Raw genomic sequence first — 20,252 nt, 5'->3', positions numbered from 1 at the left:
TTCCCTACAACAATATATTTTCAAAGCTGTCTAAGAGGCCGTGTCCTCTTGAGAAGTACAGTAAGATGTATACGTGTTACAGAAATATTTGCAGAAAAAAAGCTAAGTTTGAATAGTCACAATAATCAATGGGTCAAACTGTGGATAAAAGCACAAAGTGTGGAATTTATTGTCAGGAGTTAACACTTAAAGATTTCAAATCATTTCTTCAATTTAGAGATTCATTGTTCTGTTCAAGCTAAATTAAACAAACCATTTGGAAGCTAACCTGATTATCTCCATATAAATTGGTCTATTGTTAAGTGATGTCATTATCACCCCTTTTTCTTTTTTTTTTTTTTTAAATTATGGACTATTCCAGATACAAGTCTGGAAAATGGAGCTGTCTGGCTCATAGGGTGCTTTTTTTTTTTTTTTTTTTTAATGCTTTAAAAATAAAAGAGAGAGAAGGTTAGAAAAGAAAGCGGGACAAGGAGTTCACTAATTGCTCATCCCTGACCTCTTCCAAACCACTGCAAAACTGATAAAAGTTGCCTGAGCTGTTTTTTAATGCAGTTCAGCTTTGGCCTTCCTCAACACCCACAGGGTTACCAATGCCCCCTTTAAAGCTGGGGCTACACATGGAATAATAAGAGATCTGTAACTATTTAAGATGAAAACAAATGATCTTTAATTTACATTAAAAAAAAATCCTGTGGAAAGATTTTTCACTAACTGTAGTTGCTGATCAGCCCAACCATGGTGAATTCTGCCAACTGTGCTCAGCTGATAAAGACATTAAAATAACAAGAAATTATTACTTGTAATTTTCTGAGTACTTACACATTCTTGGATTTGAATGCTTCAGCAAAGTGCTGCACACTCTGAAGAGAAGCAAGGTCTAAGGTCATTGCTTCTACCTTGGCTTTATGCTGGAACAAGAGAAAATATAAAAAAAGATAAATAACAGCAAGTTTAGTTCACAGTATCATGTTACAGTAAATGTGTTATGAAACTTGCCCGATTCCCTTGTTTAACATTACAACCCCTAAGTGAATACAAATCATCAAAAAGAACGGACGAGCACAACATTTAGTGCCAAAAGTAGCATTGCAATTTTGTAGTTCTGCTAAAAACATATGCTATGTGACACAGAGCTTTATATAATACAACGAATTGACACAAGGTAGTGTTAAGGTTAATATGGTATCCTTCTTCCATTTAGCTGGTGAAACTTCTGTAACTCATGAAATAAAAAGTAGAGTAAACTATCAGCTAAATTCAAACTTGCACATGTTAATCCAGTCTATTGTTCATAGCAGGCAATATAAAAGTATAAAATAAGTATAGAAAACAACTGAACAGCCTACACAGTTTTTGATACAAGAAGATTTTACCAGTGCATAATCTAAAGAAATTGCATATGTACTTAAACCCAACTTTTCACCTACAAGAGGACGTGCAATCCCACAAAATGGCAGGTTAACCTGAAGGTGCTAACCTTAGGCACCACCAAAACAACCCTGCTCAATATTTTCAGCTTTAAGACCCCTGTTCTCAGATCTTTTGAAACGCTTACACTCCAAATCTCAGAAAAAAATGAATCAAAAGTGTTTTCATTGCAACCACTAAGGTGAAAGTCATCACAGAATCAAGTGGACTGTGGCTCACTCAAGCCACAGTTCTGAACTGGCTCTCATTTGACTGCAGCTGTGTGCCTGCACCGCAACATCCAACAGTTGTCTTTAGTTCTTTCCCAAGCGCTATACTTGAAGACATCCACGATCCTCTGCAAAATACCAACTGTCTCAACATAAGTCACGTAGATCCCTTAATTATGAACCTGTGTATTTGTGTTCACCCTCACTTTTAGACTCACTGCTGCCCAACACCACATAAACTCCCTGGTACGTAGAAGAAAGCTGGCAAAAGCCCTGTACTCTCCCCAAACCTGAACACGTCAACTTTCAGTCCACCCTGCTTAGCTTATTCAGGAAAAAAGAAAGTTAGAGGCACACTCCATGTAATTCCAGCATGCTACCTACACCTATGTACAACAGTCATGGTTCAGACTGGACATTAGCACTGCTAAAGGAAAGAGTAAGAAAACGATGGAGCAGATACAGCGGTACTACGGAATCAAAGGCAGCGTTGGAGTGGAGAGGCAATAGGAGCTCTGTTAGCACCATGGTGCAACAGGGAATCTACTGTGAATACAAGGTTATACGATGAGCGCTTCTGAAGGAACAAAAAGGAAGCAGCACGCATGTCGGCGCAGAAGGAAGCCAAGAAGAGTGCTCCCATTGTCTCCCAAGTTCAAGCAATTCATTTGATCTCTGTATTTCATTACATCTGTTACTTTTCTCCCTACATCTGTTTTCTATTTTGCTAGCACCCATTCTGCCCGCTACAATTCCCTTACAGGTTGGGTTTAAAGAGAATGTCACTCAAATTCCTTTTGTTCCGCTCCAGTCAGACTTATCAGGACAGCAAAATAAATACAACTAAAATTTCGACAGGTTCAGTTCCCAACAGGAAGTATCAACTGATGGAGTCTGAAAATGGTAAACCCAACTTTGTTATGAAGAGTTTTTTTACCCTCACAAGACACACATCATTCTGGAATTCACTTTGCCCCACTGGGTAAATATTTTCTTCTGTTTGATGGTCAGAGACTTGGGAAAGATGCTGCTGCCTTGCATTATGCGACAGAGCTCCATAACAACTTCTCTTCAACTTTGCAGTTCAAAGCTGTTTACTTAATAGAGAAGTAGTGTGCATAGTTGGGTTTATTTTGCTTCTGCTTTCCTCAATTGAAACATTTTCCTGTCTCTCCCAAGGGTTAAAAGGACAAGAACGTTACAAATCCAGGGATGTAAGGGAGGGGTCAAAAAAAACCTGAAAATCAAGTAGTTCAACAGACTATACCACAAACTGTTAGTTACTGTCCTTTTTGGGACACAGATTCAAGTCCACGTAATATGGTAATGCTTTGCCTTTTGGTACCACATTAGGCTTCTGCTACTGATTCCCAGAACAGAGGAGAGGTGTCCATATATTTCAAGTCCAAAATTTTAAAAAAAAAAAAAAAAAAAAAAAAAAAAAGTATGATCCCTCCAAAATAATTCCAGAAATAGAAATTAAGCAGACTAAGATTGGCCTGGATTTGTGGAAGAACATATTGAAAATGTAAAAATCAGAAATTTAAAAATAAATTCTTGAAAGTGATAAATAGTTGACTGTTAGATAGCAAGTGCAAACTGTAGTTATGTTTCTTCTGTACTAGTTCCAATCAATGAAATGAGACCACCTTTCTATTTCTAGACCATCAAATTCTACTATAGTTTGAGAACGTGATAAGCTAAGCCTTTAGTATCAGTTCATTCCAAATTTCCCACTCTTACTTCTATGTTACAGGGTTTTTTTAGAAAAGCTATGACTAAGGCAATATACTTGCAAGGTATGCTCTTAATAATACAAGAGTATCTCCAGTCAATGACAAGTAGGAGGTTTTTTGTTTGTTTTCTTACAGTAGCTCAGCATCACCTTTGTTATAATGTTTTCCCTCTTTCTTTTTTTTTTAAATATTGTGGTATTTATAGAAAAAGAAAACATGCTTTTTTTAATAAAAAATAAAACTAAAAAACATTTTTGCTAAAAGGCATTGTAACTGTAATTGTAATCCACAGTCAGAACTGATTGTTAATGGTGTGCTGCAAATCCTGATCTAATGTGTCATAATTGTATTACGCTGATGTCTCTCACCATTTCACTTCACATATTTTCAGTACTGAATTATGCCTCATTTTATGTTGTGAAATCTTAAATGGGACTTGTCACTTTCCCAAATACAGAAGACAGTCTTAAAACTGACATCATAAAACCAACACGCTAAGGCAGAAAACTCCAGAATTTTTAAAATTAAATCGACAAAAGGTATTAAATGCTCCCTCTACTACTTTATTTTCCATTGCATCATTTAAAGGGAAACTAAGTAACAGAATGAATGTAGAATAATTTGAGGAGCTCAATTCTAAATCACAGGATCATGACTACGTGGCGCTGTTGAGAGCCTGCGCACAATGAGCTGGTGCCCTCGCTGCAGCTCCCCAGGACAACTGTCCCAACCATGTCCAAAACCTCTTTCACAACTAGACTGAGACCAGCTTCACAAACCGGCCAAAAGGAGAACAGACACAAGAGGTGGACACACCTCTGCTGCCTACTGAACCTTGTGAAACCAAGGTCAGCTAGAACCATCTGAAACTCTGCTTTTGGGATGAGGAGTATTTGCACTTCATGAAGTTCAAGGCTAACTATATCTTGGTACCAGCATCCTGTCTTTGAAGAAACAGCTGAAGGTGGAAGGTTCTATGATTCCTAACAAGTCGTCTTTTAAACACAACAGCATAACATTTTGAAAAGTGCCAAGAAAAGATTTTATCTTGTATTTGACAATTTTATGCCCAGTTCTAAAAGCATTTTATCAATATCTCCAGGTAACTTTCATTACTCTAACTAACAGCAGAAAACAGTTTGTTTAGTTTTGTAAGCAAGGTGCTCCCTATTGGAGCAAAGCTATTAAAAACGCTTACATGCAATTGGTTATATTTTGCACTCATGCTAAAAAAAATGCTTATTGAGCCAGAAACTAACAAGAAAGTGAAAACATCCAGAAAGCAAGCAATTTCACTATATGCAATGTATTCACTTTACAGCTTAAGAACTGTTTAAAAATGAACACTGCATGGTAGAGTAGTTTGGCAGTAAACATGATTGTGCATTTGTGTCTTGGTATTGAAGAAGGAGCCTTTTTTCATAGTGAATTTTTCATTCAAATCTAAGTGATGATTTACGTTAAATATAGGTAAAGCATAGCTACATTTTCCTGAAGGATTGCAAGGAAGCGAAGAGCAGTACAATAAGTTGAAGCATAAAAGCTTTCTCTGTCATAATATTTATTATAATGGCATATAAAATAGCTGAAATAAATAATAGATGACTAAAAGTAAATTCATATGATAAAGAATCTTTCAGCAGACACCATTACTTCTGACTGCTCCAGTTTCATACAGAGTTGAAGAGTCTTAATAAATATGCTGTAGCCCCCGTATCTTGTGTAAGTACAAGTCATTTTGTAAGGGCCTACTTAAAATGTAACATAGTGGACACCAGATAATTCACTGTATAATTTCACTCTCAAAAAAATATCATGTATACATCTTTGATACTTAAAAGTCCTTAACTCAAAACTGAATGCATAGCACAACAAAAATATGTGGCTTCAAGGGACTGAAAATACAGTAAATTGCTAAAAAGCACTTTAATTTGATAAAGAAAAATCTTGATGACAACATCTTGGAACGCAAATAGTTCTTATATGCAGTGCGAGAAACGGAAAATCTTCAGGAAAAAAAGAATTTGACATCAAAGCTGATGAAAAGTCTGTGGAATTAGCTTAAAATAGGTAAAGTAAACAAATAACCAAAAGTCAGCATATGACAAGCCATGCCCAAATAAACCCATATTTCCATGTTGAGGACAAAGTAGAGGATGCTTTAGAAGCACGTCTGACAATTTGACACATAGCTTACGACAGTCAATCGCCAGTGCCATGCACTATTTATGGAGGTACATAATAGGGAAAAAGGCTTTCACTCAGGGTTAGGACTGTAAATATTATTGTCCCTAATGTAGTCAACATTTGGTACTTCATGCAAAGCTGTATTTATGTAATACCAGCTTCATCTCATTGTGTGCTTTGAATGCTGCGCAGCTACTTCTCATGGAACTGACTGGGACAGATGAATCCTACTGCTTCAGGAGTAACCCAACACATGTGCGAGATGCTTTAATAATACATTCTTCTGCTACATTTGATATACCTTAATAAAGTTCTTTAGAAGACATCATGGTGGAAGAAGACATTCTAGTTTTTCACTCCCCCCAAAATATCAGCAATTTCTATACAGTACTTTCAAATTTTCACTAACTTTATGCAAGAGATAGATGGCACACAAGACAAACCAATTTCCTAAATGCTAATTATTTTAGTAACACACATATGTGACATACAGGGAAATAGCTGGGACTGACTGTGATTCTTCATGAAAATCACAGGTGAAAGGTTTTACTTTCTTTCATTATAAAGAAAATCTATTTAGTAATACTTGGTTTCACTATTTCCCAACATACTTGGTTTACCTGTATTTTGGTTGTAATTTACTGATGCAAATTTTTCTACTATTCGTCTTGCTCAATCCTGTCAAACATGTTTTCATGTGTGTGAGCTCTGTCAAAGCCTAGTTTTATAAAAGCCTGGTTCTCCCTGCCTCTTAAGAAAAACCTGAAGCCCTCAAGCCATAGCAGGATTGTACTGCAGTTGAATGTCTTGAAGTTGCAATGGCAGTTTCCCACACGTGATAGCCTAGAACACCTGAACTGGAGATTTAACTATTGAGCTCAACAGGGTTATAAAAACCACAGAGAAGTCTGGATAATCCTTTAGCTAGAGATTAAATATAAGGGCAACAAATAAGCCATTGAAATTCTGAAGACGAGAGACATGGAAGAGGGACAAAGATGACCTGAGTATGAAGGACTTCAGTTTTTGAGGATGCCATACACCAACCCAGCATTTGGTCCTCACATTTAAACAAATCACTATTCACAGCAATATTTTTCCTTCTTCTAAATACTTAATTTACATATAATTTAAAATCTATGTCACAATTACAACAATGTAACTAAAGTCTCTAGGTATAGTTTGTATATTGAAGCTGGACGTGAAAGGGCTTTTGTGGTCATGCAGTAGTCATTTTAAATTCCCCGCTAATTTTAAAACTGTATCTCTGTCTATTAGCAAATGTCTACACATAAAAATAAATTTAAAATACATTTACTAATTTCTTTGTGGTTGCTTAATTTTTGGGGGTTTAATTTTTTTTAATAAATCTCCTGCAACAAATACCACTACAATAAGCAATAATGTTATTTCACAATCTTTACATTATTTAACTCTTAGATCAATATCTCTGTCAATTTGGCTTTTTATATCTTCTGAAGATAATTATAAAGGGAAAAAGGAAAAACATCTGCATTTCTTTCTGAAATTAATATCTTCAAAGAAGTAAACTATGCCAGAGCAATCCTAAATCATGCTTAAAAGGAGTAAGAGAAGTCAGTCTCCTAAGGACATTTTTAAAATTATTTATTCCTTAACCAGAGAGAACAAAAACACACACACAAAATTTACTAGACTATAATTTCAGAATACTTCAATTTGTAGGCTCCAAATGTCCCTGAGTTTTCCTGGATGCACATGGTTCCATTCCAGGCAGCACACATCTGCTTCAATAACAAGAAATTACATGCATTTAAAAAAAAAAAATCTACCATAGGTTTTGGCAATAGGAATTTGTTTAGCTCTTAATGTACATGTACTGTGGGTATTTGCTTGGGAGCCTACTTTTAACTGGATTTTTTTTCTTTCCCTGGATATAGATAATTTCTTTCCCTCTCCAAACACCCATTCCTGTAAAGCTCATTTGAATTTATCTCGGGGAATCTCAAATAATCTCGGCAATATATTACATGTATATGGTTTACTATTCTAATAAACATATCTTCTTGTTTACAGAATAATCGAGGGAGCCTGGGAACATGTAACAGAATCTCAACTGCCTCCTATTCAGATGCTTTCAATTCTTTTCATTCTGCAAGATTTGAAGTGATAGCAGAATATATTTTCAAAAACAGCAACGAGGCAAACAGCACTGGGATATTTTAGAAGGTACAGATTTTGTTTCCTTTTAAAACCTCGCTCAATTTGAAGTTTTTAAATAAACCCAGTTTATGGGTTGCTGAGAAACATGCAATATAGGTGGCAAACAGGGTAATGGATTTGCTGGAGATGGCAGGAAAAGCAGTATTTCTAAATAGATTGAACCAGTAACATCCCTACTGCAATACAATATTATTGTTGTTAATTATCCGTAAAATTAAAGATGTGTTATCTTATATGTATGGCTATTCATACACTGATTTATAAAACTTACAGCAGGATTTCACATAGAGATTTTACACACAGAGGAAAGTTAGCATCCCTACTCCAGCTGACAAACAAGACGAGAAAAGCATGATGGTCAAAAGGGCAACAATGTTTAAGTAAATACAAAATGAACCCTTTTTCCCTGTTCTCTCATGATCCATAATCATAAGCTATGTTGTTGCCTGAAAGTGCAGACATGCACTGTGCAGTGCATTAATCCTTCAAACACTAACAGATGCTGGCAGGGATTTAGGCTGGAATGTATTTACAAAGTGACAAATTATGTTCCGTATTATACAGAGAGAGAAAGAGCACCCACAAATAGGCTGATAAATGTCAGCTGCAGTCACGACAAACGGTTTATTTTTATTATACTGTAACCACAAATGTTTTTTGCAGGGAGGCCCAAAGATTTATTTGTTGCAGGAAAAAACAAGATTATATATGACACAAAGTAATAACTGTGAGATCACTGATGTTCTGGGCAGCTTGCCCTCCTGGAAGCTATGTTCAGATTGAAAAATGTTGCTTAAAAATGGTATGTTATATGACACAAAATAAATAGTTCATAAATCTGTATTGAAACAACAATAACTAATAATTAAAGACAGTCTTAGGACATGGCTCCTACAAGTTAAAAGGAAAGCATACTATTTCCTTTAGTGGAATGTTGAAAATGAAGCAACAATATTAAAATAAATCTGATGAAATTGTTTTAGATTAAAAACAAAGTGCTATAATTGCTAGATGGAAGCAACATATATTTTAAATGTGGTCATAGCACTATATGAACATTTAGTGTAGCACAATTAATTGGCAGAATAGTGACGTCTGCAGGTTTAAAAATGCATTGCAGCTGTTCTGAAGTACGTCAGAGCTTGCCCATAGATTTAAGATACAGTTCTTTCCCCCCACTCTTAATATTAGGAGAATAAAAATGTGTATGTGGTTAAAACTCTTCACTTCTTGAATCATGAATAATTTCAGGATGCTTCAACATAAGTAGAAATAAATACATGACACAAACGAAGAAATGAAAGAACGGAATAATTAGCTATTTAAGACATTTTAATTGGCAGCTCACAATTACAATCTCCTCGCTTTAAATGATATAAAATAGATATCCTACAGAACAGTATCCTCAAAAAACTGAACACAAATTCTTTTGTTCCCATAACCGTTCACATCCCCTGCCTAAGAGATACATTGAAAATGGTCACATTGTTATGCATGTAATTTTAGAAAGTGAAATAAAAGGACCAAATCACATTAGTAGAGATTTCTTGTACAAATAAGGGTTGGCAGGATCAGGTTCTTAATATACACTCAATGTACACAATATAGACTTGAAGAAAAACATTAAGTCTTTCTGCGTGAACAAGAAAATATCTGGCATATTTTAACAGTACTAGAATATGGAAACACAGCAGTATGTCACCTGATTTGTGATCACAAAAGGATGAAGTTTTTTTCTGTACTTTCTTTCTAAAGAACTAAAGATTGTGTGACAAAGAAAATACGAACAAAATAAACACAAAGGCTGGAATTAAATTTCTGTGAAAATGTGGCCCATCTCAGGAATCATTTTATTCTACTTGGAAACAGCAATATAGATATAAACCCAAACACATCATTAAAAGCATAATGTAATTCCAGGCTTGTCTAAAAATCTGAGATCAAAGTCAAGAGCGTGTATTTTGCAGATGCACAAAGCTGATGGCATTCAGACACTGGCAGGAGGGGTCATAAGGCCATGTCCAACTGTCCTAATAATTAAGAAAGTTTAAAATGGCTTTGGTGTAAATGTGAATGAAGTCTAAAATCAAGTGTCTCATTTTTAAGCACCATCAACGTGAAAAGCTCTGAAATTTTAATTTATTAAATATAAATAAATTTTCTGATAAAATTTTGATCTCTAGATAACAAAAGTACTCCAGAAAATGTATGTCTCCTGCAGCAATATAGTGGGAGAGTTGATGGTCACCTATCATTACACTTCCAAGAATGCTTATTTCCTAAATGCAAGTTGCCAACAATATAGTGACAAGGATGGAGAATATGCCTTAAAAATTATATTCTTACAAGTATTTGTACATGCAAAACAAGGAAATGCTGTCATCACACCAACTAAAGCAGCACGAAAAGCATAATGACAACCTACTTTTAACTTAAAATATCTGCCTGAAGAAGAGCTGTGCAAGATTGATACAAATGCTTTATAGATAAGAGGGAGGGGAAAGCAAGGAAGGAAAAAACCAGCCACCGCTGCCTTTCCCCTTCACGTAAGAAGTAAAACGAAGCACAAAGAACTGCACATGAAGAGGAGCAGCATGCTAAGTTTGTAATACTCTCGCTGCTGGACAGGAAGACTTTTAGCTGCCTTCTGCAGTTCTGCAAGCGTAAGCGTTAATGCCACGTTTTAACATAGTCATTCAGATATTAAATTGCTTTTAATTTAACAGATATTGTTACATAGCTAAATAACTGGCACGTATTCTACCTTAAAATTTTGCTTTTGAAGCAAGTAGCTTAGGCTTTTCCCAAATTTTAAGGTAAACACTGGCTGTACCTACCTGAACACCTGAAAAAATAGCAGCTACTGTATATCTTACCCATATGCCACATGCAAAAATGTAAAACATATTAAAAAAATTCAAAAAGAAAATTTCCAAGCAGATGTTTATAAACAGAAGGTAACGGATAAAAACCCAAACACAATGCTGCATTATGTTACATGATTCACTGATGAACCCATTGGAACTACAGCAAAAAGCCCTTCTGGAAAACTTCCAGAAATTAAAAGGTGCAAACAAGCTGCCTAATACCCTTGCGTAGACTGAATTCTTATGAAGAAAATAAAGTTTATTGTCTGGAAACAGAGAAAGCATGAGGAAAGCACTAAAGCAATGGAGGTGAACAATTAGACAGATGTTCACTTAAGGAAATAAAGAGAACAGAAGAAGCCATCACTGAGGAATTTTACGAGAATCCTGACAACTCTGCACCTCATCAAGGGCACTGGTAAAGTTAAAGCCACTGAAGCCATTTCTACTCAACTCCAGTATAACTGCTGACCTTGCAAAAGTCTGCATTTAGCAAATGTGGCTTAGGAAAATAGCATTATACTTTTCATTTTACTATTTTTTCCCAAACTCCATCCGTATACTGTACTGCATATTTCAAGAAAATTAACTTTATTTCCTTGAATAATATTACATCCTCTCAGAATTTTTTTCCTAACTATGCTCAGGTATCAGGAAAACCTCTATTTAAAAAGCTTTTGTCATTTAAATAAAATTAAATACTGTCAATTACATCTGATCTTCATAAAAATGTATACATGAATAGCTGGAATGGGTTTTGCTTAATATGATTATATATGTTTCTAAAGCAGTTAGTTTGCATAAGATGCAATATGGCAATCTGGACATGTTTTAGAACATACAACTTTTGGCATTTAACAACTGAAAGAATAATGGAGAAAAAGCATATTTTGTTGATAAAATGTCCTGTAAAGCAACAAAATATGGACACACATGCCGGCAAAAGGAGAAAGAAAGAGGTAAGATTTATTGGCAAGGACAAAAGTCTTACTTTTCTGTGCTTGTGCAGGCTGAGGTAACAAAAGTAATTTGTTCCATAAACATATGTCTATTGTTTAAAATATCATTTCAAAACTCTGGTTTGTGATAATACTTCCCTTGCAGGTTTTCAGAAAAAAATATCCTCCAAATCCCAAGTGCATTACTGATTTCTCTTTTTCTTTTGTCTACTCCTGTATTTTCAAAAATTACTCCCAACGTAATCAGAAACCGCAGCTCGGTATCACTAACACAATTTCCGTCGCTTTCTTGCATGCAGTGGGCGACTTCCCACAACACATTCATCAATGGTTTCTGAACCGTAAATACAAAGTTGATAGGCATCACCTTAGTCACGCAGTAAGGGCTACACAAATACCAGAAGTGAACTCTCTGGTTATCCAATTGCCAAAGAGTTCCCACCAGCATTGGAAACTGGACACGTCAAACTTGTCCTGCAATATCATTAGCATAAACAATTTGGGTATCAGGTTGTAGGGACAGGGAGAAAATACTAATTAAAAGCTATGTGTTTATCTAGATATTACTTGTACAGAAAGAAAAAAATAAATCCTCTGCAGTAGATTTTTAATACCATACTCGTGGTCTTTCACAGCACCAGGCTGCCTCTTTTGAGCATCAGCCACCGGTTCCTCTTACAAAAAGGGACAGCTCATTCATTCCCAATGGTTTTGCAGGGTTTGCAATACAATCAGCAGCTCACCCAGGTCTGTAGGGGACAGCCTGCATATTTCCCACACACTAATGTTTGAAAGTTCTCAGTAACTCGGGAGAAACGCACAAGAAAATTTCATCATTCACATTTTAAATAATATAAAAGATGTGGAATGTGATTGATTTCACACTAGAGAGAATTGAAATTACAGTTATGGGATAGGTTTTTTCATGTACTGTAAGGTCAAGTAATAGTAAATAATTAATGAATTATGAAACAAATTTTCTATAAGGCAACACATAAATTCTGTTCAACAAGATCTAAAACTGTAGTTACACCAAAAAGCCATATAATATATCACAAAATGAAGAAAATGCACAACGCTGAGGAATAAAGAGAGGGTTGCCATTATATTGGAATAACCATTACTCTTATGGAATATAAATAACATTTTTCCATACATACACATCATTTTCATAAGTTTTACATCTCTTAATCTGAAAAAAAAAAAGGAAAGGATTTTCAAAATTTTTTGCTATTGCTTTTTGTAGTAACATCTGTTTCCCCATCTCTCCTGCAGTTAGAGAGGTTCTCACACATCACACAGTGCAACGATCAAGTGGATCATGGCCTGGACAAAACCACGGGGCTTCTTCTCTGATCTTACTGCTGATTTGGTTTTAGCTAAAGTCTAAGGATTGCTTAACCTTATTCCCCCTTTACCAGTATAATTTTTACATTCTCTGATGCTGAGGCTCTTTCTTAGAATTTATTAAAGTCCGTGATACAATAGTGATCTCCGTTAGACTTCTGTGGGCCACTGACATACAATTAATATCATGAATGCAAGTCAAGAAGTCAAAACAGAAACCCCAAAACCACCAAAAGTCACCCACTGTATTTTTCATCTTGATACCTTAAAATTAGTTTAATTTGGAGCTTTCTGGAGTAGTTGATGGGAAACTTGCTTCTTCAACTGCATAAAATTCATGTTCTGATTATCTTCTTGATAATTAAAAAAACTGGGGTTTGCTAACTACTTGGTATTTCAGATTCAACTATGCTGAAATATTACATATAGAAAAGAAAAAGGGGAGGGAGAAAAATAAGCAACTTTTGAGATACATATTACTCACTTACGGTGGATGCTTAAAGTCATTCAGTCATTTGAAATTGTCCCAGGGGCGAATAAATCAGAAAAGAATAAATTTGGCAAAGTTCCTGCCAAATTTTTGTATCAAATGCAGACAATTTATCACATCTATTTCCTAAATAGTCTGGACTAAAACCCTTGAAATAAATGCAAGTCAGATGTTGGGTCTCCAACAGCAACTGTCTCACTCTATAATGTACTTGGTTTGGGTCATAGTAATTGCAGATAAGGACATAACCAGTGACAGTATGTACAGTCCAGAGAATAAGTTTTGAGATAACTTACAAACACCATAATTTGCATAGCTATACATTCAAGTCAATAACCTGCAGTAGTATAGATAAGCAGTTTGAACCCAGTCCTACCAAAATACATCAAGTTCCATTTAGATGTAATACTGATCCATGAGCACCCCATGGCAACATTGTATGTTCTCCTACCAGATTGAAAAGCAAAACAGAAAATCAGAAATGAGACTTTTTTTTACTCTTCTAATGGTATAAATTCATTCACCTTGCCACTTTTGAAGACATACACATATAAACAAACTTATCACAGAAGTCTAGGACAAATTTCAACCTTTTGCTCAAGAAGAAATGTTAACTTCCAAAAAGTTATAGTAGTTCCCTTTTCAAAGATGCTTATATTAATGGCATCTTAAATAATGCAATTAACAAAAAAGTCAGTTACAAAATGCATAGACAATTTTTTTTCTATAGAAATTAAAAAAGAAAGTTATTTTTTGATGAAGCAAGCTGGTTTTATACCTTTATAATAACTATGATCATTTTATGCAATGTAATACTTAAAGCAGTCAGGACTATGCAGTTTTTCATATGAAACCCATGGCTTCTATACTGTGCTGCACAGACTCCATAGTTTACAGAATCCTACATTATTTTTAGGTAAAATTTTCACAGCCATGATGTACCTTATAAAGAGTTTTCAGAACTGACTATGATATACAATGGCTGTGAACTTCGGACTTCGATTATTTTTCTCATGTATGTGTAGCCTGAGAAACCCATGACCACTGCCAATTTCTATTTTGAACTACATGGCTGACAAAGTTAAGTGAAAATGGCCCTTTTCTCTGCTCCCATGGAACCATTCAGCACAATTTTTAAGAGTCTTTTTTCTTTTACTTCATTCTGTCTTCTCCAATCTAGACAGCAGATTTGACCAGTTAAAGAACACAGTGGATTGCATGAGGTACAATAGAGCATTTTGAGGCATGACTCACCAATTCTCCCAGGCCCACGTGAAAGGATATGCCAAGATGATAAGGCAGAAAAGGTTTATATTTATAAGACTTTGATTAAGTAGGCAATTTTAGGAGGAGAGAGACAAGTTAAGAGAAAATGAAAAGGCTCCAGAAGTACTGAATTTTGTTTAAAAAAAAAAAATCAATAGCATTCCTATAATCAAATAAATCCATGGATTATTTAATAAGTGAAATTATGCAGCAATGAAAAAAAGCCATCAATGAAGTATATGAGGCAATGAGCATATGTAAGCCAACCATTTAGATGCCTTTTAGCACTTGCAAGCATTTGTTTTCAATTACTTTTTCAAACACCTCATGCTATGGTGCTGGACCTCTCAGAAAAAAAACCCCACAACATAAACTGATGAAACAAAAAACTGAGCTGCTTCTCAGAACTCCGTAAAGAGCTGTGCAATAATTTTCTAAAGGTGTTAAACTTTAACCTTTTTTGTTTGTTCCTGAAGAAATGGATGACTGTACACCTACAAAGAAAAAAAAAAAAAATCTACCAAGTAACTGTCAGCACTGCAAAGCACATGGTACCATTACAGATCTGGTTCCTCATTTCCCAAGCTTGATACGGTAATTTAGTAAGCTTAAAAAACTACCTATTTGATTTTTAAAGGTAAATAACTCCAACCCCTATAAACTTTTGAAAGGTTTATTAGTGTACTCAGTTCCCGTTAAAATTGACAGCAACCAAAACACACTGAAAATTTCATCTTTCCTTTAAAAATAAGTTTTTGCAGTTAAGAAGTTAAATCATTTGCTTTAAATAAGTAAATATATTTAAATCTTAAATATTGTCTCAAGAGCAGCAGAAGGATGACAGCCAAAGTAAAGGCCCGAATTGAATCACTTCTAGCAGATCACTTTTCCATTTCAGTAAACTGGTGTTTGTTTCCAAGCTACACGATGTTGTTTCGAAGGTGCCATGAGCTGCAGGCCCCCGTGCTGACCAGACCACATGAAACCACTTTAACTTAGGCTCCAAAGCTAGAAATGTTAATTTATCATCCTGTCAAAATAATGACATTCATTCATAACTACCATCCAATCTCCTCCACACCTGGCTGGGTCCTCTGTTCAGCCTAGTGAAACACACTAATTACACACTTTTCCCGCCTGTCCTCTGGACAGTATACCTCACCGTATTTGAAAAGAGTAATGATATAGAACTAAAAACTGGGCAAACACCCTTAAACCTGACAGAGTAACAGACAGGCCAGAGAACCCAGGCATGTTAGGTGCCATACTCAGTCCATCAGGCGCCAAGTGCACCTCTTTAAGCACCTCGTGCTAAGGCTCTTCCACAAAGCCTTTTAGCTATCTCGCCCATGCAAAATTAATTTAAATGTAGCAGGCTGTTGATGGTCTCAGTCAAAGCATTTAGCTTGTATCCATGGCCCTCATCAGAAGCACAGCATCAATCTATGATCGGTGCTTGTACACTCTCCCATGGGCAAATGAAAAGAAGGACACAAGAAATACAATTTCCTTTCCCAATCCCTGTGTGGTAACTAACATACTACAGCTGTGCCCTTATGCTTCTTGCATAAAACAAGGGGAAAATCATTCATTTGGGAACATCCCAAATGAACAGCATAATCCTTCCTGTCTCCAGTTGAGTGACTACTTAGACATTTTAGGCAAAGGACTAGAGAAGGTCCCTTCAGATACATTTACCTTCTACTCTGAACATTCACCTCTAAAACTGAGGATGCTAATTCAAATCCTTTTAAGTACAAAAAAAAAAAAAAAAAATGCATATCTCCCATGAAGCAATATGATTAAAAACAGGAGGAGGCACAACCATGTTATCTCCTGGAGCATCCCAATCCAGTACACAATATCTAAGAGCATTCACCGAGTAAATGAAATAAAAAAACAAAGAAAAAAATATACAAAATACATAGAAAAACCCCAAAATAAACAAAACCCACCTAACATGCAGCTCTAGTGAGGTTTATGTATTCAGAAATATTAGGACTAATTGAATTCTAAAGATGGGCAAAACCAAGCATGTAAGTTACCATGGAAATTTCTTTGCAAAAGTTTATGCGCTTCAAAAGTGTAGGTTCTTTCAGAGTTTAAGGAAAGATTTTGAGGAGTCACATTCTGAAAGGCAGTGCTTGGTGAAGCAGTAATGCAAAAGTTTGGTCCTGATATTTTAAACTGAACTAGTCCTAAGCACTGAGGCCAGCCTCTTTCTGCAGCATTTCTTCACGAGCACGTGAATTCTGTTGAACTCAAAGGGCATAAAAACTTTTTACTATATGTGCCATCCTGCCACGTGTTCTGTGGGCTGCAGAAACTGTCACCTCTTTCTATAGAGTGACAGCCAGCCTGACCTATCAAGTCCAGGTCTTAGATGATACTCAAATACTCTTTCTTCCTTTCTGTTGAATTTTATTTGCTTACCAACCTTTAAAAGACCTGTGCTCATCTGTTACCACCTCTGCTGTGTCCTGGAAACACCGGGCAGCTGCAATCAGGCAATGAAAAGGCTTCGTTCTGAAATGACCCATCTGCAGCCAAAGCCATTTGTTAAGCAGTAATTCTGAACAGATTCCTGAATTTTAAAGCATTAAGACCCTTACGTATGGTCAGGTCTCCACTGTGCTATGCACTGTATAAACAGACAGAATATCCCCAAAATAAACAAAGCATCTCACCTAAGGGTGAGGACAAAAGCAGACTTGTAATTTCTCAAGGTTACATGGCAGATCAGAGACAGAATCTAAGCAAAATCATCCAGGTCTAACCATAAACGTTGAAATCTTCAAGGCATCAGCTTTCATGAATGTCTCTCTTAATAAGGTGCAGAAAAAAAGAAAAATTTAGAACTGACCTGTAAAAAATATTCTTGTTATACTTTCCAACCATTGTGGTGATGAGGAGGAAATGTTTTTCTGAATGAGTATACTGTACCTTTAATGGTTCATTTGTAGTTCAGAATAAAATCTGAACTATTTGTTGTTCATTGTTGTTATACTCTGTTCCAAGGTTCATAATTTGAAAATTGACTTTGGGGACTTTTTGCTTGGTCTATTAAAATGATTCATGTTGCATTCAACATAAATTGTGCATACACAGAGGAGGTTTAGCACACGTATTCACAGTATAATAACTAAAGTGAATTTTGTACAAGCTGCAGTTTGTGGCAAGGATGCAGTATCATTTGTCTTAATTTTTCTTCAGCATTACATTAGGCTAGTGCATTTACATTTTCAGGTATGGCTAAACACTTTAAAACTTTCTTTTTACAGCATGAGTAAAGAGAGAATCAAATCTACATGTTTATATGATGTAACAAAGTAATGCCTTTTTACTGTCTAAAGTACACATGGATTTACTTTCCATTTACCTTCCTGCACAAAGGCAACTGCAAAGTGCATGAAATATTCACCACCTATGAATCATGTAGTGTTCCTATTAAAAAGATGATAATGTTCTGTTTTACCTTTCAAACCATGATATGGTAACAGTCACGGTGTCTAAGCGGTTTTGTCACTCAAAACTACCAAGGTAATATACAGTAAGGTATGAGCGTGTTTAGTGCTTCACAAAACATTAGGACAATTTACTGTCAATTAACTGAATAATTAAAAGCCGAGAGATGATTTCAGATACTACGTTCAGAAATATTTATTCTGCAAGAGAAACCAAGATTGTAATCTAATTGTCACACTATCTTCATTGAGTCTCATAAAAAGTTCATCTGTTCTACATGTTTATTTTAAAAACTAGTTTAGTATTTCTAACATGGAAATTTTTGAGCAGATATTTCAACTTTCACCTGTTCCGAGTGTGATTTTTCATAACGGTTATACTCTGGTCTTCACTTCTGCAATGCAATTTTCTGCTCGTGCAGGTTTTTATACACAAGTGCCACTGCTTGAGGCTAAAAAGCATTCAGAAATTCATATCTATGGACAAAATGTGTGGGCAGACAGTCTGGATAAATGGGGTTTGTGTACAAAACCTCTTGCCTCTTGTAAGAACAGAATGACCTGCATATTCACAAACTGATCAATCCCTAGAAGTTAATGTTAGTTTGATCTCAAGAACCACGATAAAAAAGAAAACTCTAAAAGAAAACAACTTTATTTAGATGGAATCCAATAATCTGGAATGGATTTTGCACAAAAAGAGATAAGAAGCTATTATGCACTTAACATTGCACTATGAAGGAGCCAAGCTCGTGTGCGAATTTTAGCCAACACATTATTTTGTCTCCAGGATACAGAGAAAATAAAACCTTTCCTTTTTTCTTTGTTTTTGAAACTTAAGGCAATCCAGAATTATTTCTGAGATGTATAGACTTCTCTAAACTTGAATATAATCTGAAAAGCATTTCAAATTGCAGTATACTTAACACCGAACATAGTCTGACCATCAAAGCGGACCAAGGTGAACCCCACCTTCAGTAGAACAATAAACCTTTGTGCCTGAAGAGCAAAAAGTTCTTGCTGTTCTGTATGGGCCCAACAAAGACAGTAACATAAATGTACACCCTAGAAGTGTTTTTAACTGTTACTTTAGTTGCTCTGCTAGGACCTCTGTCATCTACATATTTTATTCTCCAAGGGGAGATGGGTTAATAAGCCTGCTTCCTCCACCCTGGCACTAAATGAGCCTGGCATCCACTGCAGAAGAGCTAGAAACTCCCATACAGACCACATTACACTAAGGGCCAAACTTTCAGCAGCTGACTGCTACTTTTTCTTTTTTCTAAGTAAACAAACCCCCCCAAACTACCGAACAACTCTAAAATGAAACTCACCTTTTTCCACCAAAACATTCTTGCCCCCACCGCCCCACGCTCAGGCCATGGGCACACGACCAGCAAGGCACACGCCTGGAGCCAGTCGCTCCGTGGCACCTACCTACAGTAAGCAGAGCGTGCACCTGAAGGGTGAAAAACGTGTGGTCTGTGCAATGGAAAGCAGGCCTGGGCAAGGCTGATAAATGTCATCCGAGTTTGCTCAAGGGTAAATTTGCAAGCACTGTGGCAGGGCAAACTCACTTTTTACAGCATACAACTTTTTAGGAACTATTTTATTTGCAGTAGGCCAGCATGTTTACACATCCAAGGTTTGGGGAGAGGCAGTCTTACACCAAAACAAAAGTGAGAGAGTTCACATGCATTCAGATAGTTGATAGCTACTTGGTATGTCTTCCGTTCGTAGGCAGGGCTTAAGAGAGAGAATCTTATATTAAACAGATCACACTCCATACAGTATTCTATGACCATGTATCTGCAAAGACCATCTCAGGCCAAAAGAAAAATTAAAAAAATAAAATAAACCCCTCTTGCTTCACAACATTTGTTCCACTTCCATTAAGTAGAATTTTCTCCTAAGCTTGTTCAGTAATTACTATTTTAACTATAGGCAGTAAGACTGATATTGTGAAAGACTAGCAGAAGAACAACTAGGATAACAACAGACTTTATAAAGACGCAAAAATGAGAAGGCCAAAGAAATATATATTCTTGAATTAAATATGGCATAGAAAACAGGAGTCAAAACACATCTTTCCCT

At 35.9% G+C, this 20,252-nt stretch overlaps 1 protein-coding gene across 1 annotated transcript in view; it reads right to left on the bottom strand.

The window, feature by feature from the left end:
- Positions 1 to 20,252, bottom strand: part of WWOX (WW domain containing oxidoreductase) — a 537,857-nt gene that overhangs the window by 425,303 nt on the left and 92,302 nt on the right. The window contains exon 6 of the mRNA XM_009647173.2: positions 823 to 911. Coding sequence (XP_009645468.2) covers positions 823 to 911 — 89 coding nt within the window. The remainder of the gene's footprint in view (positions 1 to 822; positions 912 to 20,252) is intronic.

The sequence above is a fragment of the Egretta garzetta genome, unplaced genomic scaffold (genome assembly GCF_000687185.1).
Source record: "Egretta garzetta isolate BGI_Z169 unplaced genomic scaffold, ASM68718v1 scaffold39, whole genome shotgun sequence".
Lineage (NCBI taxonomy): Eukaryota > Metazoa > Chordata > Aves > Pelecaniformes > Ardeidae > Egretta > Egretta garzetta.
This window is presented reverse-complemented; position numbering and strand designations above follow the sequence as displayed.